General features: G+C 45.3%; 1 protein-coding gene across 7 annotated transcripts in view; it reads right to left on the reverse strand.

The window, feature by feature from the left end:
- Window positions 1-20,827, reverse strand: part of LOC121581636 (protein shisa-6-like) — a 114,787-nt gene that overhangs the window by 15,834 nt on the left and 78,126 nt on the right. For 4 of the 7 annotated variants that reach the window (XM_041897366.1, XM_041897215.1, XM_041897180.1 and 1 more), the window contains exon 5: window positions 8,741-8,779. The exons of the other annotated variants lie outside the window; for them this stretch is intronic. In XM_041897366.1, the coding sequence (XP_041753300.1) occupies window positions 8,741-8,779 (39 nt within the window). The remainder of the gene's footprint in view (window positions 1-8,740; window positions 8,780-20,827) is intronic. 7 annotated transcript variants of the gene reach the window in all.

Consider the following 20,827-nt stretch of genomic DNA (forward strand, 5'->3'; position numbering starts at 1 on the left):
TTAATCCTCGTAAACATTCCCTGTCTTAGGTCAGTTAGGATCACCACTTTATTTTAAGAATGTGAAATGTCAGAATAATAGTAGAGAGAATGATTTATTTAAGCTTTTATTTCTTTCATCACATTCCCAGTGGGTCAAAGTTTACATACACTCAATTAGTATTTGGTAGCATTGCCTTTAAATTGTTTAACTTGGGTCAAACGTTTCGGGTAGCCTTCCACAAGCTTCCCACAATAAGTTGGGTGAATTTTGGCCCATTCCTCCTGACAGAGCTGGTGTAATAGAGTCAGGTTTGTAGGCCTCCTTGCTCGCACACGCTTTTTCAGTTCTGCCCACAAATTCTCTATAGGATTGAGGTCAGGGCTTTGTGATGGTCACTCCAATATCTTGATTTTGTTGTCCTTAAGCCATTTTGCCACAACTTTGGAAGTACGCTTGGGGTCATTGTCCATTTGGAAGACCCATTTGCAACCAAGCTTTAACTTCCTGACTGATGTCTTGAGGTGTTGCTTCACGGTTGGAATGGTGTTCTTCAGCTTGCAAGCAATGCCCTTTTTCCTCCAAACATATCGATGGTCAGTATTGCCAACCAGTTCTATTTTTGTTTCATCAGACCAGAGGACATTTTTCAAATAAGTAAGATCTTTGTCCCCATGTGCAGTTGCAAACCGTAGTCTGGCTTTTTTATGGTGGTTTTGGAGCAGTGGCTTCTTCCTTGCTGAACAGCCTTTCAGGTTATGTCGATATAGGATTCGTTTTACTGTGGATAGTCGATATAGGACTTGTTTTACTGTGGATATAGATACTTTTGTACATGTTTCCCCCAGCATCTTCACAACGTCCTTTGCTGTTGTTCTGGGATTGATTTGCACTTTTCGCACCAAAGTACATTAATCTCTGGAAGACAGAACTCCTTCCAGAGCGGTATGACGGCTGCGTGGTCTTTTTCTGAGGTCTTGGCTGATTTCTTTTGATTTTCCCATAATGTCAATCAAAGAGGCACTGAGTTTGAAGGTAGGCCTTGAAATACATCCACAGGTACACCTCCAATTGACTCAAATTATGTAGTTTAGCCTATCAGAAGCTTCTAAAGCCATGACATAATTTTCTGGAATTTTCCAAGCTGTTTAAAGGCACAGTCAACTTAGTGTATGTAAACCTCTGACCCACTGGAATTGTGATACAGTGAATTATAAGTGAAATAATCTGTCTGTAAACAATTGTTGGAAAAATTACTTGTGTCATGCACAAAGTAGATATCCTAACTTGCAAAACTATAGTTTGTTAACAAGAAATGTGTGGAGTGGTTGAAAAAACGAGTTTTAATGACTCCAACCTAAGTGTATGTAAACTTCCGACTTCAACTTTAGGATCTTAATTTGAGCCAGTTTGCTACAGCAGGAAAATAATCCTACAGCAACAGGAAATGTGAATTATTATGTGGATTATAATATAAAAGTGGAAATTACAAACTTTAGAAACCTTTTCAAAACTCAAATACACTACAAGTTTGCATGTCCTGTGGTACAAGAAAATTCTCAGCAACAAAAGAGTGATCAAATTAAGATCTTACATCTGTATGAGCGTATTTTATTTCTATAAAGTATAGCTTAACAGTTGACATCTGGAGATAGAGAATGTTTGCGAACAAAGTGAAGTCACAGACGTGAGGGCAGGGTTTGCTGAATATATGAATGTACTTAATGTTCTTAGATATTATCACACACAGAAACAAATACACACTGTGATCTCCACTGTAATGATATTGTTCTCTAGCTGTAAAACCAAAACACTATCCATTCACTCTTTGTAGTTAATCCACCCCAATCACACCATTTAACTTCAGGCTTGGCCCCACACTATCAGTGCACAGAGAGAGAAAGCACTGATACCTCCATAGAGAAATAGATAGAGACAGTACTGCAGAGAGACCCATAGACAGACAGAGCCCCTGCACTGGATCCTAATTAAGAAGGAAGAAGAACTGGTCGTTCATTGATCCCACCGTAATCAGGCGACCAATTAGCTGTGTTGGAGAGAGACAATACATGAGCAGGCACACACACACACATACACATACACACACACACACACACACACACGCACACACGCACACACCATCACCCCTGGAGCCCAGAGGCTGTTTATCAGGCTTAAACACAGACATGCACACACACCACACACCACACACACACACACACACACACACACACACACACACACACACACACACACACACCCCATCACCCCTGGAGCCCAGAGGCTGGTTATCAGGCTTAAACACCCAGCGCTCTGTCATCCGTTTCAGACCTGTGGTGCAAACTAGACCCCTCTCCAGAAATGGGTTTGTTATTGACCAGGGGAGAGGAGGAGGAGGAGGAGGAGGAAGAGGAGGAGGGGGCAGTGATGAATGTATTGTAAATATGGTGTGTATGGAGATCCCTAGAACTTCTATCGTTGGTGTAGAGTGAGTGAGAGTGGAGGGTAGATCATCTAGTTACTGATGAGCGTAGCTGGATAGGTGTTAACCTAACGTAGCAGGATTAAAAGAAACGCCTGACACTAGATCCCCTACATACTGGTCTTGAAGAGAGGAAAAATATATGTCGGGGGAGGTTCTCTTCTGCGCTGTTCAACCAATCCAGTAAATGTGGAGGAGGAGTTAAGATGGAGTGTTGCCTTGTTAACGTCCAAAAAGCTGAAGTCGTGTCACAGGCTCTCTTTCCATTCCCCCTGTAAACCAGAACATCCGGTTGTTGGGGACTCGGCAGAGGCTAGGTTAGGTAAAAGTAGGAGTGATTGACTTTGGGTCAATTTAAAGACGCCTCCCTCTTAGCTGTATCAGTTAATGGTTCTGCCAGCTGAAAGTGACGAGGAGATGAGGAGATAAGTACTGGAACTGAACATGTGATTATTCCTGATTGACACTAACACAGCTTGAAAGGTTTACCAGGTCTCCAATCTAAATAGCTAAAATGAGTATTTTGTTTGTCTTGATGACTCAGCTGTTTTTCTGTTCAATGCCAGTCAATGATTTAGGCATTCCAAACAAAAGAAGATGATAAGCTCAGCTTTATGCCGGGTTGTGTGGTTGCGAGAGATATCTGACATCATCTATTTTCTTGTACGCACAGATTGCATCATATTAATCGTCAGTATTTTCACACCTGATCCAACCTGGGATACAGCGCCTCTGTGAGCCTGATTACTAACATCCAGATGGCCTAACAATGACTCACTATCCTGACGTTTCCGTGGCATAACTTATCCTATAACACAGAACCATGTAGTGATGATAAAACAGTTGGCAATGCCAGTGGAGATGACAAGTGGTAAATTGACTTTAACACTAATGCTAAATATCATTGGTTTATAAACACCTGGTGATGTATAGACCACCATTAAATATCGTCTCAATCTGAGCGCCTTGTTAAAGCTCGGGACTTAAAAATCCTTCGAAACGTCCTGTGAATGTTAATGTTAATGACATTCCATGAGAACGCTCCAATCCTTAGTAATCAGGGCGGGAGGGAGGATGTGTGGGGGCTGTTGAGGATCTGTGGAGGGGAGGGAGGAGGTATGGGGGCTGTTGAGGGCCCGGGGGGAGGAAGGACGTGTGGGGGCTGTTGAGGGGCTGGCGGGGAGGCAAGGGGTGTCCGACAAGGGGTCTCTCTATCCCATTGGCTCTGTTGCCATCCAAACACTGCCAACACATATCCCCTTTCTTTCTCCCTCTTACTGTCCCTTTCCTGTCCTCCCCCTGTCTTCCCCTCTCAACTTCCTGTCCTCCCCTTTCATCCACCTGGCCTCCCCCTGTCCTCCCCCCTCCTCCCCCGTCCTCCCCTTTCATTCCCCTGTCCTCTCCCTGTCCTCGCCCTCCTCTCACTGTCCTCCGCCCTCCTCTTCCTGTCCTCCCCCTGTCCTCTATCTGTCCTCCCCCTGTCCTCCACCTGTCCTCCCCCCTCCTCTCCCTGTCCTCCCCCTGTCCTCCACCTGTCCTCCCCCTGTCCTCCACCTGTCCTCCCCCCTGTCCTCCACCTTTCCTCCCCCTCCTCTCCTGTACTCACCCTGTCCTCCCCCCCTCCTCTCCCTGTCCTCCCCCTCCTCTCCCTGTCCTCCCCCTGTCCTCCCCCCTCCTCTCCCTGTCCTCCCCCTGTCCTCCACCTGTCCTCCCCCTGTCCTCCACCTTTCCTCCCCCTCCTCTCCTGTACTCACCCTGTCCTCCCCCCTCCCTCCCTCCCCCCCTCCTCTCCCTGTCCTCCCCCTGTCCTCCCCCCTCCTCTCCCTGTCCTCCCCCCTCCTCTCCCTGTCCTCCCCCTGTCCTCCCCCCTCCTCTCCCTGTCCTCCCCCTCCTCTCCCTGTCCTCCCCCTGTCCTCCCCCCTCCTCTCCCTGTCCTCCCCCCCTCCTCTCCCTGTCTCCCCCCTGTCCTCTCCCTGTCCTCCCCCTGTCCTCCACCTGTCCTCCCCCTCCTCTCCCTGTCCTACCCTGTCCTCCTCCTGTCCTCCCCCCACCTCCCCTGTCCTCCCCCTGTCCTCCACCTGTCCTCCCCCCTCCTCTCCCCTGTCCTCCCCCCACCTCCCACTGTCCTCCCCCCTGTCCTCCACCCTCCTCCCCCTGTCCTCCACCTGTCCTCCCCCCTCCTCTCCCTGTCCTCCCCCCACCTCCCACTGTCCTCCCCCTGTCCTCCACCCTCCTCCCCCTGTCCTCCACCTGTCCTCCCCCTTCCTCTCCTGTCCTCCCCCACCTCCCCCTGTCCTCCCCCTGTCCTCCACATGTCCTCCCCCTGTCCTCCCCCCTCCTCTCACTGTCCTCCCCCTGTCCTCCACCTGTCCTCCCCCTGTCCTCCCCCCTCCTCTCACTGTCTTCCCACTGTCCTCCACCTGTCCTCCACCTGTCCTCTCCCTGTCCTCCACCTGTCCTCCACCTGTCCTCCACCTGTCCTCCACCTGTCCTCCACCTGTCCTCTCCCTGTCCTCCCCTCTCATCCCTAACTTTTCCACCTTGTAGAACCACAGGCCTGAGAGACACTGTGGACTTGGCATTTAACAACTGACAAAGAGTGTTAACATTTAATCGCTAAATGTTAACTGCCATAATAGCCCAGCTTCCCTCAGTACGGCAGCAGGGGAAACTTTATAATAGCCCAGCTTCCCTCAGTACGGCAGCAGAGGAAACTTTATAATAGCCCAGCTTCCCTCAGTACGGCAGCAGAGGAAACTTTATAATAGCCCAGCTTCCCTCAGTACGGCAGCAGAGGAAACTTTATAATAGCCCAGCTTCCCTCAGTACGGCAGCAGAGGAAACTTTATAATAGCCCAGCTTCCCTCAGTATGGCAGCAGAGGAAACTTTACTTTACCCCTGGATGGAACATCCTTTAGTTTCTGCCTTCTGCTCATCCCAACACGGGAAACGGCTTATATCTGACCCAATTGTGGCACTAGGGATACTAGTTAAGTTAAATCAAATGCTGACCCAGATTAACTGTCAGAAGACTATGCCAGCTGATGGGATAATTAAGTCAGTGGGGCAAACAAATGTTGTTTACAAGAGGTAGTCAAATTCAGTACATTAAAAATAAATGTACAAAATGACAAAGAAATGATCAGTCTATAATTTTAATGGTAGGTTTATTTGAACAGTGAGAGACAGAATAACAACAAAAAAATCCCAAAAAAGGGATGTCAAAAATGTTATAAATTGATTTGCATTTTAATGAGGGAAATAAGTATTTGACCCCCTCTCAATCAGAAAGATTTCTGGCTCCCAGCTGTCTTTTATACAGGTAACGAGCTGAGATTAGGAGCACACTCTTAAAGGGAGTGCTCCTAATCTCAGCTTGTTACCTGTATAAAAGACACCTGTCCACAGAAGCAATCAATCAATCAGATTCCAAACTCTCCACCATGGCCAGGACCAAAGAGCTCTCCAAGGATGTCAGGGACAAGATTGTAGACCTACACAAGGCTGGAATGGGCTACAAGACCATTGCCAAGCAGCTTGGTGAGAAGGTGACAACAGTTGGTGCGATTATTCGCAAATAGAAGAAACACAAAAGACCTGTCAATCTCCCTTGGCCTGGGGCTCCATGCAAGATCTCACCTTGTGGAGTTGCAATGATCATGAGAACGGTGAGGAATCAGCCCAGAACTACACAGGAGGATCTTGTCAATGATCTCAAGGCAGCTGGGACCATAGTCACCAAGAAAACAATTGGTAACACACTAAGCCGTGAAGGACTGAAATCCTGCAGCGCCCGCAAGGTCCCCCTGCTCAAGAAAGCACAAATACAGGCCCGTCTGAAGTTTGCCAATGAACATCTGAATGATTCAGAGGAGAACTGGGTGAAAGTGTTGTGGTCAGATGAGACCATAATCGAGCCCTTTGGCATCAACTCAACTCACCGTGTTTGGAGAAGGAGGAATGCTGCCTATGACCCCAAGAACACCATCCCCACCATCAAACGTGGAGGTGGAAACATTATGCTTTGGGGGTGTTTTTCTGCTAAGGGGACAGGACAACTTCACTGCGTCAAAGGGACGATGGACGGTCAAATCTTGGGTGAGAACCTCCTTCCCTCAGCCAGGGCATTGAAAATGGGTTGTGGATGGGTATTCCAGCATGACAATGACCCAAAACACACGGCCAAGGCAACAAAGGAGTGGCTCAAGAAGAAGCACATTAAGGTCCTGGAGTTGCCTAGCCAGTCTCCAGACCTTAATCCCATAGAAAATCTGTGGAGGGAGCTGAAGGTTCGAGTTGCCAAACGTCAGGCTCGAAACCTCTGCAAAGAGGAGTGGGACAAAATCCCTCCTGAGATGTGTGCAAACCTGGTGGCCAACTATAAGAAACGTCTGACCTCTGTGATTGCCAACAAGGGTTTTGCCACCAAGTACTAAGTCAAGTTTTGCAGAGGGGTCAAATACTTATTTCCCTCATTAAAATGCAAATCAATTTATAACATTTTTGACATGCGTTTTTCTGGATTTTTTTGTTGTTATTCTGTCTCTCACAGTTCAAATAAACCTACCATTAAAATTATAGACTGATCATGTCTTTGTCAGTGGGCAAACGTCAGCAGGGGATCAAATACTTTTTTCCCTCACTGTATGGGAGAATCAAATCAAATACAATTGTATTTATCACATGCGCCGAATACAACTGGTTTAGACTTTATAGTGAAATGCTTGCTTACGAACCTTTCCCAACGATGCAGAGTTGAAAAATAATAATACAAAATAAAATAGTAACTAACACAAGAGGAATAAAATAAAATACACAAGAATGGAGCTATATACAGGGAGTACCAGTACCAGATCAATGTGCAGAGGTATGAGGTACTTGAGGTAGATATGTACATGACGGCTATTCCTGACATTTACAGAGAGCTTCAACAGAGACCTCACAGTCTCTCTAGACCTTGCAGATCATTATGATGTTCACCGCCATGTCCTGGCCATGAAAAATAGTCAATATGGAAATGGAAAATATTTTCCTGATATTTTTACAACTGTTCCATTGGAACTAATAAAGTAATCATCTCTCTCTGTGTAAAAACAAAAAAAGTTGACGTACCAGCTCCCTCGTAGTCCCTCAGACTGTTGGATGTGAGGACAGGAGAAGGGTGGTCACGTTTGCTAGCAGGGATAAGCACAGATTTATCTGATGTCTTCTTTAAATAATAAGAAATAACATCATTCAAAGCTGCCTTTATCCACACCTCTTGAGACCTCCTCTTGGTAGGGTGGGGACGGAGAGTGTTCAGGAGCATAGCACATTCATAGTACAGTACAGTAGCTGTAGAAACCATACAAGGTAGGTACAGGCCTGGGTAGAAATAGTATTTTTATCCTTTGAAATACTTAAGCTGAGTTTGGTTAAGTGGAACCAATGGAGTAGTCCTGAAAGTACCTACACCACTCATCCAGTGCGCTGGGTGAGCTAAAACAAACACACCCAATGTATTTGAGAGAAAACACTGTTTGGACCCAGGCCTGGTGGCACAGTAGGTTAAGAAAAGCAGGACAGTGTAGGACAGCTTGGGTTTATTAAGGCAGGGTTTCCCAAACTCGGTTTTTGCCCCTCCAGGACCGAGTTTGGGAAACCCTGTACTAAGGCACAACATGATGGAATAGAAAAGCACTTTACTTGTCAGGTCAACTGCAATGAACGTCATCAAGAGATTTTCTCATTTCCACTTGGCTGAGATCATCTTATAGCCTACTAATAGTACTTTTTAAAAATATTTTTACGCAACAGCTCATCTTTTGAGTGGCACTTTGGGGTCAGGGGTCACTGAATGTGCCAATAAGGTAAATGTTTGTTGTGTATGAGATGTTCTCTCCGGTCAAAATACAGTATGTTTGAGATATTTCAATAAGACGAGATAAACTACTTATCTTTGCAACTGACCCAACATCACCACGCCACTGATCTAGATGGTCGGCAGCAAATGTAATTACACAGACGTCACATATGATCCACCACACACAGTGACAGGAGCTAGAGGTCAGAGGTCAGAGTCAAGATAAAGGTCAAGGAGAGGCACTTCACCACATAGAACCCTCAAGGTAAAAGTCGCCTCTCACCACAGATCTAGGATCAGATTACCTTACCCCCAATCCTACCATAACATTTTACATTTACATTTTCCATTAGGAGGGTGATATAAGATCTGACCGTGTATCAGTGGTTAAGAGCAACCATTACCTACTCCACACACAACAGGCATTGATTCCTACCATGGTGGCTCTGGGAGCGGACGGGCCAATGCTTTTCCCCTAGAAGGCAGAAGGAACCAGGCACAATGAGTAGGGGAGAGGACAACATATCAAACCAAGAGAGAGAGAGAGAGAGAGAGAGAGAGAGAGAGAGAGAGAGAGAGAGAGAGAGAGAGAGAGAGAGAGAGAGAGAGAGAGAGAGAGAGAGAGAGAGAGAGAGAGAGAGAGGAGAGAAGAGAGAGAGAGAGAGAGAGAGAGAGAGAGAGAGAGAGAGAGAGAGAGAGAGAGGAATATACAGTATATATTTTCTTGTTCATTTGAAACATCACATTTGGCAATCAAAGAAAGACATTCAGATCACTTCATACAATCACATGAGTAGAAATCAATGTGGGGGATTTGATCAGCCCTTGGTAAAGGTAATACCACACACACACCAAGTAATATAGATCTAACAGCTGTCTGGACACCATTACAATACAAGGGGAGTTAAGGAAAAGGAGGTGTAGATTGAAGGTTATCTGAGTGTGAAGGAGATGAACGGAGGGCAGAATAACGGTTGGATGAGTTACGAGAGAAGACGAGTTTAAAAGGATGACAAGAAGGAACAGATTCAATACTAGAGGAGTAGATAGGGGGGGGTGAAAGAGAAGAGGAGCTAGATAGATAGATATCAGCTGTGTTCTGTAATCCATGTTACCAGCGAGGCTCTCTCACACACACACACACACACACACATACATGCACACACAGCCATGTGGCACTTTGATCCATCATTATCGATTAACCATCTGCATACAACCATCCTCATAGAGCCTACCTCCCACCTCCCACACACTGAAGGACAAGCAACACACACCCACACACACACCCACACACACACACGCACATGCGCACACACACACTGTAAAGCATTTCCTGTAAATGTACAGTAACTTACTGGCAGCAATTGGCTAGTAAGTTACTGTGATTTATTTTGCTGTACAGCTACTGTAATACATTTTACGGTAATCCATTTACCGTAGCAAAAATGTTCCTGTAACATAATTTACAGTATATTACTGGAATTACCCATGCAGCGACATATTACCCAGTATTCTTTGCAAGTTTTCATTTGTACATTTTGGTCATTTATCGGGCGGTCTTTTCCTTAGTAACTTACAGTCAGTGCATTCAACCAAGGTTGATAAAAAAATATACATATCACAGTGATAGCAAGTAAAACGTTTTTCTGTAACAGTTACTGAAAATGTTGTTGTATTTAGGGATACATTGGTCTTCAAAATAATTGTAATTACAACAAGATATCTTCTGATATATCTCTGACTATTGCCAATACAATACTGAGATATTCATGGTAACTTGATGCCAGAGCAATGAAACACAGTAAAAGGGACTATTAAACTGTAAGAAAATTATTTCTACAGTATCTTACTGTAATTACAAGGGATTAGAGCAAGCCGGTTGGCTGTATTCATTTGCATATTACAGTATATTAATGAATAGTAGGTGTTCTATATCCCTTGCACTTCTAGAGGCCTAAACAAAGGCTTCCAAACTGGATGTGATTACAGGGCAGATAAAATGGAAATGGGTAATTATTCAACCATTAAAAGGTTTAAGGCACACTACCACTCTGATCTGTTCCCTATATACTGTACATGTCATTGTTAGGGAACTACCACCATATATCACTTAAACTGGTACCGGACTCTCACTACCTGGTGCAATATATAGCCGCTTACAGTTGAAGTCGGAAGTTTACATACACCTTAGCCAAATACATTTAAACTCAGTTTAAACTAACAATTCCTGACATTCAATCCTAGTAAAAAATGCCCTGTCTTAGGTCAGTTAGGATCACCACTTTATTTTAAGAATGTGAAATGTCAGAATAATAGTAGAGAGAATGATTTATTTCAGCTTTTATTTCTTTCATCACATTCCCAGTGGGTCAGAAGTTTACATACACTCAATTAGTATTTGGTAGCATTGCCTTTAAATTGTTTAACTTGGGTCAAATGGTTCGGGTAGCCTTCCACAAGCTTCCCACAATAAGTTGGGTGCATTTTGGCCCATTCCTCCTGACAGAGCTGGTGTAACTGAGTCAGGTTTGTAGGCCTCCTTGCTCGCACACGCTTTTTCAGTTCTGCCCACACATTTTCTATAGGATTGAGGTCAGGGCTTTGTGATGGCCACTTTGTGATGGCCACACCTTAACTTTGTTATCCTTTAGCCATTTTGCAACAGCTTTGAAAGTATGCTTGGGGTCATTGTCCATTTGGAAGACCCATTTGCGACCAAGCTTTAACTTCCTGACTGAAGTCTTGAGATGTTGCTTCAATATATCCACATAATTTTCCTTCCTCATGATGCCATCTATTTTGTGAAGCGCACCAGTCCCTCCTGCAGCAAAGCACTCCCACAGCATGATGCTGCCACCCCTGTGCTTCACGGTTGGAATGGTGTTATTCTGCTTGCAAGCGTCCCCATTTTTCCTCCAAACATAACGATGGTAATTAAGGCCAAACAGTTCTATTTTTGTTTCATCAGACCAGAGGACATTTCTCCAAAAAGTACGATCTTTGTCCCCATGTGCAGTTGCAAACCGTAGTCTGGCTTTTTTATGGTGGTTTTGGAGCAGTGGCTTCTTCCTTGCTGAGCGGCCTTTCAGGTTATGTCGATATAGGACTCGTTTTACTGTGGATATAGATACTTTTGTACCTGTTTCCTCCAGCATCTACACAAGGTCCTTTGCTGTTGTTCTGTAATTGATTTGCACTTTTTGCACCAAAGTACGTTCATCTCTAGGAGACAGAACGTGTCTCCTTCCTGAGCGGTATGACGGTTGCGTTGTCCCATGGTGTTTATACTTGCATACTATTGTTTGGAAATTGCTATCAAGGATGAACCAGACTTGTGGAGGTCTACAGTTTTATTTCTGAGGTCTTGGCTGATTTCTTTTGATTTTCCCATGATGTCAAGCACAGAGGCACTGAGTTTGAAGGTAGGCCTTGAAATACATCCACAGGTATTTATAAGTGAAATAATCTGTCTGTAAACAATTGTAGGAAAAATGACTTGTGTCATGCACAAAGTAAATGTCCCAACCGACTTGCCAAAACTATAGTTTGTTAGCAAGAAATGTTTGGAGTGGTTGAAAAATGAGTTTTAATGACTCCAACCTAAGTGTATGTAAACTTCCGACTTCAACTGTATATGTAGTTTGAAAAGACAGGCTGAGTGGGCGGGGAGCTTATATTCATGAGCCTTGACTGACAGCTCTTTGAAACGCCTTGGTCATGTAACTTATATGCAGTGAGCAGTATTGCAGTAAAATCATCTCAAGCTAATTTGGTGATATACAAAGCAATTCAAACATTGAAATTGCATCCATGATATCAATTTTTGTATATATACATCTTCCGTTTGGCTAGCCAGTAACTAGTTAACACCAGACACAGATGAAGACCTAGCTAGCCAGTAACTAGCAAACACCAGACACAGATGAAGACCTAGCTAGCCAGTAACTAGCAAACACCAGACACAGATGAAGACCTAGCTAGCCAGGAACTAGCTAACACCAGACACAGATGAAGACCTAGCTAGCCAGTAACTAGCTAACACCAGACACAGATGAAGACCTAGCTAGCCAGTAACTAGCAAACACCAGACACAGATGAAGACCTAGCTAGCCAGTAACTAGCAAACACCAGACACAGATGAAGACCTAGCTAGCCAGTAACTAGCTAACACCAGACACAGATGAAGACCTAGCTAGCCAGTAACTAGCAAACACCAGACACAGATGAAGACCTAGCTAGCCAGTAACTAGCAAACACCAGACACAGATGAAGACCTAGGTAGCCAGTAACTAGCTAACACCAGACACAGATGAAGACCTAGCTAGCCAGTAACTAGCTAACACCAGTCACAGATGAAGACCTAGCTAGCCAGTAACTAGCTAACACCAGACACAGATGAAGACCTAGCTAGCCAGTAACTAGCTAACACTAGACACAGATGAAAGGGGAGACATAAGGATATTTGCCTTAGATTAATAAAGAAAACTTACAGTCAAACTTTGGCACCAGTAGAGTAGTTATCTAGTTACATAAACCACACCCCTCTGCAAACATACCTTCTTGTTTACAAGGCAGAACTTGAAGAACCTCTATCACTCTGATCTGTTCCCTATATACATGTCATCGTTAGGGAACTACTACCACATATCACTTAAATTGGTACTCTAACTAATGGTTGCAACAAATATAGCCTCTTACAAGACACACTTTAATATAGGTTAATGAGCCAGCGAATCTTTCTCCCCTCACAATATTTCTCCACAATACATAATCATATATAATATGCTGCAGTACATATATAGAAAAACAGCAATACAGTACTTTATTGTTGCGTTGTATTGAAAACAAGAATCTGCTATTTCTAACAGTGAATATTTAATTATATATTACAGCATACCAACTGATATTTGGTGTTTTATATCACTTGCACTTTAGGCCTTAACAAAGGCTTCTAAACTGACAGTGACTACAGAGATCAAAAGGATATGGCTAAACGCTCAACCATTAAAGGTTAGAGACTTGCTAACAGTCTGATCGGTCTCCTATATAAATGTAATTGTTAGGGAACCACTTCCATATGTCACTTAAATTGGTACAGCACTCTCACTAACGGGTACAACAAATATAGCCTCTTAAGAGATACTTCAAAATATGTTAATGAGCCAGCGATTCTTTCTCCCCCACAATATTTATTTGACTCTTTAGTCAAGACCTCTTGGATTTTTGGCTGTATGTACACTTCAATACAGGGAGTCCATAGCTGCACCACAACAAAACAAACATTGCAGTGTAGGCTATTGTGACTAAAGCAACAGAGATTTCACTGCCCTGAGGGAGCCCCTCAAATGGACAGCCCCCTGCCAAGCTTGTCTGCCATCATCGAGAGCCAATGTTTTCTGAGATTTTCATTTAGATTTGTGCTAAATACCTCTACCAGGACTCTAGTGTGTCTCAGGCTGTTACTGCGGCCTCCACAGCAACATCACTATCAGTCTGATGAAATCAATGAGCTGGAGTTAGCCTGCCTAGAGGTAATTTCAAGAACAAATGTAAAACACACACAGATAAAGGAAGATTGGAGAGCTACATTCTCAGAGCTGGAATAACATTAAAACGCTTCTCTGCCTCCTCTTCCCTTCTCTACATGCTCTTCCCTTCTCTACCTCCTCTTCCCTTCTCTACCTCCTCTTCCCTTCTCTTCCTCCTCTTCCCTTCTCTCATTCTCTTCCCTTCTCTGCCTCCTCTTCCCTTCTCTACCTTCTCTTCCCTTCTCTACCTCCTCTTCCCTACTCTACCTCCTCTTCCCTTCTCTCCTCTTCCCTTCTCTACCTCCTCTTCCCTTCTCTACCTCCTCTTCCCTTCTCTACCTCCTCTTCCCTTCTCTCCTCCTCTTCCCTTCTCTACCTCCTCTTCCCTTTCTCCTCCTCTTCCCTTCTCTACCTCCTCTTTCCTTCTCTCCTTCTCTTCCCTTCTCTCCTTCTCTTCCCTTCTCTACCTCCTCTTCCCTTCTCCCCTTCTCTTCTCTTCCCTTCTCTCCTTCTCTTCCCTTCTCTACCTCCTCTTCCCTTATCTCCTTCTCTTCCCTTCTCTCCTTCTCTTCCCTTCTCTACCTCCTCTTCCCTTCTCTACCTTCTCTTCCCTTCTCTACATCTTCTTCCCTTCTCTACCTCCTCTTCCCTTCTCTACCTTCTCTTCCCTTCTCTACCTCCTCTTCCCTTCTCTCCTTCTCTTCCCTCCTCTACCCCCTCTTCCCGTCTCTCCTTCTCTTCCCTTCTCTCCTTCTCTTCCCTTCTCTACCTCCTCTTCCCTTCTCTACCTCCTCTTCCCCTCTCTACCTTCTCTTCCCTTCTCTACCCGTCTCTCCTTCTATTCCCTTCTCTCCTCCTCTTCCCTCCTCTACCTCCTCTTCCCTTCTCTCCTTCTCTTCCCTTCTCTCCTTCTCTTCCCTTCTCTACCTCCTCTTCCCCTCTCTACCTTCTCTTCCCTTCTCTACCTCCTCTTCCCTTCTCTCCTTCTCTTCCCTTCTCTACCTTCTCTTCCCTTCTCTACCTTCTCTTCCCTTCACTACCTTCTCTTCCCTTCTCTACCTCCTCTTCCCTTCTCTACCTCCTCTTCCCTTCTCTACCTCCTCTTCCCCTCTCTACCTTCTCTTCCCTTCTCTACCTCCTCTTCCCTTCTCTCCTTCTCTTCCCTTCTCTCCTTCTCTTCCCTTCTGTACCTCCTCTTCCCTTCTCTATCTTCTCTTCCCTTCTCTACCTCCTCTTCCCTTCTCTACCTCCTCTTCCCTTCTCTACCTCCTCTTCCCTTCTCCCCTTCTATTCCCTTCTCTACCTCCTCTTCCCTTCTCCTTCCTCCTCTTCCCTTCTCCTTCCTCCTCTTCCCTTCTCTACCTCCTCTTCCCTTCTCTACCTCCTCTTCCCTTCTCTACCTCCTCTTCCCTTCTCTACCTCCTCTTCCCTTCTCCCCTTCTATTCCCTTCTCTACCTCATCTTCCCTTCTCCTTCCTCCTCTTCCCTTCTCCTTCCTCCTCTTCCCTTCTCTCCTCCTCTTCCCTTCCATACCTCCTCTTCCCTTCTCTACCTCCTCTTCCCTTCTCTCCTTCTCTTCCCTTCTTTAACCCCTCTTCCCTTCTCTACCTCCTCTTCCCTTCTCTCCTTCTATTCCCTTCTCTACCTCCTCTTCCCTTCTCTACCTCCTCTTCCCTTCTCTACCTCCTCTTCCCTTCTCTCCTCCTCTTCCCTTCCATACCTCCTCTTCCCTTCTCAACCTCCTCTTCCCTTCTCTCCTTCTCTTCCCTTCTCTCCTCCTCTTCCCTTCTCTACCTTCTCTTCCCTTCTCTCCTTCTCTTCCATTCTCTCCTCCTCTTCCCTTCTCTACCTCCTCTTCCTTTCTCTACCTTCTCTTCCCTTCTCTCCTCCTCTTCCCTTCTCTCCTCCTCTTCCCTTCTCTACCTTCTCTACCATTCTCTACCTTCTATTCCCTTCTCTCCTTCTCTTCCCTTCTCTCCTCCTCTTCCCTTCTCTACCTCCTCTTCCCTTCTCTCCTTCTCTTCCATTCTCTCCTCCTCTTCCCTTCTCTACCTCCTCCTCTCTTCTCTACCTCCTCTTCCCTTCTCTACCTTCTCTTCCCTTCTCTCCTCCTCTTCCCTTCTCTCCTCCTCTTCCCTTCTCTACCTTCTCTTCCCTTCTCTCCTCCTCTTCCCTTCTCTCCTCCTCTTCCCTTCTCTACCTTCTCTACCCTTCTCTACCTTCTCTACCCTTCTCTACCTTCTCTTCCATTCTCTCCTCCTCTTCCCTTCTCTACCTTCTCTTCCATTCTCTCCTCCTCTTCCCTTCTCTACCTCCTCTCTCTCCTCCCCTCTCTCTTTTAATTTCTCAATCTTTAAAGGTCAGTCAGTTTGTTCTGTGAGCACCACTGAATAGTCATTTGGCATTTGCATTATTAACATAATAATTTGGCATGGTGTTAATTCTCTCTCTGGCTCTGGCTCTGTCTCTCTCTCTCTCTCTCTCTCTCTCTCTCTCTCTCTCTCTCTCTCTCTCTCTCTCTCTCTCTCTCTCTCTCTCTCTCTCTCTCTCTCTCTCTCTCTCTCTCTCTCTCTCTCTCTCTCTCTCTCTCTCTCTCTCTCTCTCTCTCTCTCTCTCTCTCTCTCTCTCTCTCTCTCTCTCTCTCTCTCTCTCTCTCTCTCTCTCTCTCTCTCTCTCTCTCTCTCTCTCTCTCTCTCTCTCTCTCTCTCTCTCTCTCTCTCTCTCTCTCTCTCTCTCCTCTCCCCCCTCTCTCTCTCTCTCTCTCCTCGCTCCCCCCCCTCTCTCTCTATGTCTTTGATGAAATCACCACAAATGCAGGTGTTTTGGTAGGACTCATATCACACCTGGGATTTAACTCTCCTGTGACACAGGTGAAAGAACGCATTAAGGGGGAATTCCAACCTGAGTTAAGAGCGTAAATTAAACGGAATTTCCTTTTATGCACTTTTCTCTCTACGCGTTCTAACCTTGAACTTAAGCATGCTATTCACCTGCTATTCGTTTGGGGTGGAGATCAAAGAAATGAAGGTGTGTCGGAGGTGTGTCTACAGATACGTTGTATTCTGTCCTTTGACTTAATTCCCCCATCTTTACGTGTGAGGAAATGATGAATATGGTTGAGCAACCTGTCGGTTGCAAGTGGAACAACATCTACTTCATTTTTTAATGATAGAAATAACATCATTCTCCATGCACTTTAATTTACAAATTGATAGGAGCTATTGATAAGAGCTAGTTAAATGAATAAGCTGTTTGGATAAGGGGATTGTAAATGTAAATGACAATTGTTTTAGATCTATTTTACCCTATGATTGTTGGAGACAAATGTGAAACCAGTCATATGGCAGCAAACTGAAGCGTATCAACATATCACCTTTTCCACAGTAACATTGATGAAATGCTGGCCCTTATAACCTTGCAGGGATGACATTTGGAGACCCAAGCTATAGACTTCTTTACCCATGCGCAAAATGACAGTATAGGGCCAAACCTACCAAGTTGATTTATGATTTCTAGAATGTTTTAATTATGTGCCCAGACTTTTCATTGTATTTTTTTACAATTTGTATCGTGTTAAATATTAGCCACTATCATTAGCCTTTCGTTCGTGTGGTTGTTCCTGAGGGTTGCTAGCAATAGTGGATCCTATTAGGCTAACGTATTACAAGTTGTGCAATAATTTGGGACACGTAGCCTATTTGAATCATTATGGAGTGCAGACCATTCACAGCAGTTTAAACCAGGAGCCTGGTTCACGATGACTGGACCGTTGTCATCACAGTTACGATATTACTAAGGATTATTAGGGTCGATTTATAGGACTATTGTTCAACCACCATTGTACACTTTTCTCACCTTCCAATATTTCATGGAATGAACAATTGAATATGGCAACAGGATGAATCAAACCAATTTAATTTTTATTCACTAATATATTTTGTGCATAAAGGCTCTTCAAAACAGTTCTTTTTAATTAATAAATACTTTCCTAACCCTAAATAATACACAAGATCAGAGTATTTTTAAATCTACCAATTGGTGCTGAAAAGGAGATAAATATGAGTGTTTTTACATCATTGATCCCTAATATGCAGAACCGTTCTCTCCATATTGTCACGCTCGTCGGGAAGAGAGGACCAATGCGCAGCGTGGAATGTGAACATACTTATTTATTGAACGAACAAAAGAACAAACGATACGAAACGTGAAGTCCTTGGTTACAATACACACCATACGGAACAAGAAACCACACCAAACGAATGCCTAACGGCTACCTAAGTATGGCTCCCAATCAGAGACAACGAGCTACAGCCGTCTCTGATTGGGAGCCACCCTGGCCAACATAGAAATGCAAAAACTAGACCCACAACCTACAACACAAAACATAGAAACTAACACCCTGGCTCAACATACGAGAGTCCCCAGAGCCAGGGCGTGACAGTACCCCCCCCCAAAGGCGCGGACTCCGACCGCGCCAACCAAACACAACAGGGGAGGGACCGGGTGGGCACTCCGCCTCGCGGCGGATCGGATCGGGCATGACCCCCACTCCCTCTCTAACCCCCCAAAGCGCCCCTGGTCGGTCTGGCCCTGCTGGCCGGAGCTGGACTGAACACTGGTGGAGCGGATTGCTCTAGCTCCGGAGTGGAGCAGCTGACCGGTGCCGGACCAGGCACCGGTGGAACAGGCACGGGCTGTGCCGGAATGATGACGCGCACCACAGGCTTGGTGCGGGGAGCAGGGACGGGCCGAACTGGGCTGGCGACGCGCACCATTGGCTTGGTGCGGGGAGCAGGAACAGGCCGGGCCGGGCTGGCGACCGCACCTAGGCTTGGTGCGGGGGCAGGAACAGGCGGGCCGGGCTGGCGACGCGCACCATTGGCTTGGTGCGGGGAGCAGGGACGGGCCGAACCGGGCTGGCGACCCGCACCATTGGCTTGGTGCGGGGAGCAGGAACAGGCCGGGCCAGGCTGGCGACGCGCACCATAGGCTTGGTGCGGGGAGCAGGAACAGGCCGGACCGTACTGGGGACACACACCACTGGCCCTACGCGGGGATCAGGAACGGGCCGGACCGGACTGGTAACACACCCCAGTACCTCTCGCCGTGCCTCTACACTCTCCTTCCCCTTGGTGACCAGTGGCCCCCGTAACCTGGCGGCCTCCTCTGCTAACCCGCTGAACCACTCTATCCCGTACTCCTGCTGCCCCGTCATCCACGGCGTGAGCCCCCCCCTAAACATTTTCTGGGCTTGTCTCTCCCCCGTGGACCAGGCCTCCATGGTTCTCGCCCAACTCTCACTCCACTGCTCCAAAGTCCAGCCTCTCTCCTCCTCTCGCGGCTTGACCCAGTCGAGGTTGATATCCTTTAGATTCACCTCTGGCGTTGGCTCCTGGACACGCTGCTTGGTCCAGATATGGTGGTTTCTTCTGTCACGCTCGTCGGGAAGAGAGGACCAATGCGCAGCGTGGAATGTGAACATACTTATTTATTGAACGAACAAAACAACAAACGATACGAAACGTGAAGTCCTTGGTTACAATACACACCATACGGAACAAGAAACCACACCAAACGAATGCCTAACGGCTACCTAAGTATGGCTCCCAATCAGAGACAACGAGCTACAGCCGTCTCTGATTGGGAGCCACCCTGGCCAACATAGAAATGCAAAAACTAGACCCACAGCCTACAACACAAAACATAGAAACTAACACCCTGGCTCAACATACGAGAGTCCCCAGAGCCAGGGCGTGACACATATATTCTAGTGAGTCTGTTGAGAAAATTCTAATGAACCTTTTAGTGCAGTTGGCTAAATCAGGGTCAGGGTGTTTATTAAACAAATCTACTTTGAAAAAAGGTATACACCTCACACATGGTTATGGGCTTAAAAAAAAGAAGACACCTGTACCAAGTCAGATATAGAGTTGAAATGTATTCTATTTTGAATTTGCATCCCAATATTACACTTTATATACATCACAGAAGACTGAAATATAACAAAACCGTCTGACATAGAAACACCGGATTTTAGGTGGGTTTTTGAAATAATGTTTATTAATTATGAAATTATGAAAAATATTAATAACATTCCACACATTATGCCACTAGAGGGCGATTTGTTCACTTGACATCAGGAAAGCGCTACAGGTACACCAAAATGGATGGCTTTAGATAAATGCACTGAAACCCCTGTTGAACGATAACTCCACAAGAAAATATGTTGGCCAGCAAGTGGTGGGAGGGTTTCTGGGTGCGAATACCAACTACTGAGAAGTATATTTCCCAAGTCTGAATCGGGCCAAATATGAACACAGAAGAACAGCAGTAGAAACATATGTATTTGGATGGACTTAAAGGTTTCAGTGAAAGTGATTTAGCTGCTCAGATATCTTCCACTGTAGCATCATTACAGTTTTTCTCGATTGCTAAGACACATTTCTTGAAAGCTGCTCTCCTTTTCTCTTAACTGTGAACACAAAACCCAATTTCAAGCTACATTCACAAAACCTCAGACTCTTCTTGCAAAACCAAACTTTCACCTCAAAACAGTTCAATCTGTGCTCAAAACTAAACTATGTTGTCAAATCGTGCCCGAGTCAATCAAAATAAAAAACACTACTGAACAGTCACTAAACACTACGTAGAAAATAGAAAACACAATGCTCAGGACATGAAGCTGGAGAAATAAATGTTTATTGTTCACTGTAGGCTAAATGCATGTTGCAAAACAAAAAAAAAAACTGTGCATTTAGCACTTGTACAAAAAGACAAAACAGAAATCTTCTGCATTTACATGTAGCACTTGTAAAAAACAAACAGAAATCTTATGCGTTTGCCACTTGTGTACAGTAAGCCCATGTAAAAATAAAGTACAAAAATATACAAATAAGTGCATTACTCAGCCACAGCATCATGTCTCCGTACTGGGTCAGGCCACAGGACTTCATCCACATCACAGGCCACATTTTGTCTGGCCAGGCAACGGGGAA

Source organism: Coregonus clupeaformis, chromosome 1, assembly GCF_020615455.1.
Source record: "Coregonus clupeaformis isolate EN_2021a chromosome 1, ASM2061545v1, whole genome shotgun sequence".
In the NCBI taxonomy this organism is placed as follows: Eukaryota; Metazoa; Chordata; class Actinopteri; order Salmoniformes; family Salmonidae; genus Coregonus; species Coregonus clupeaformis.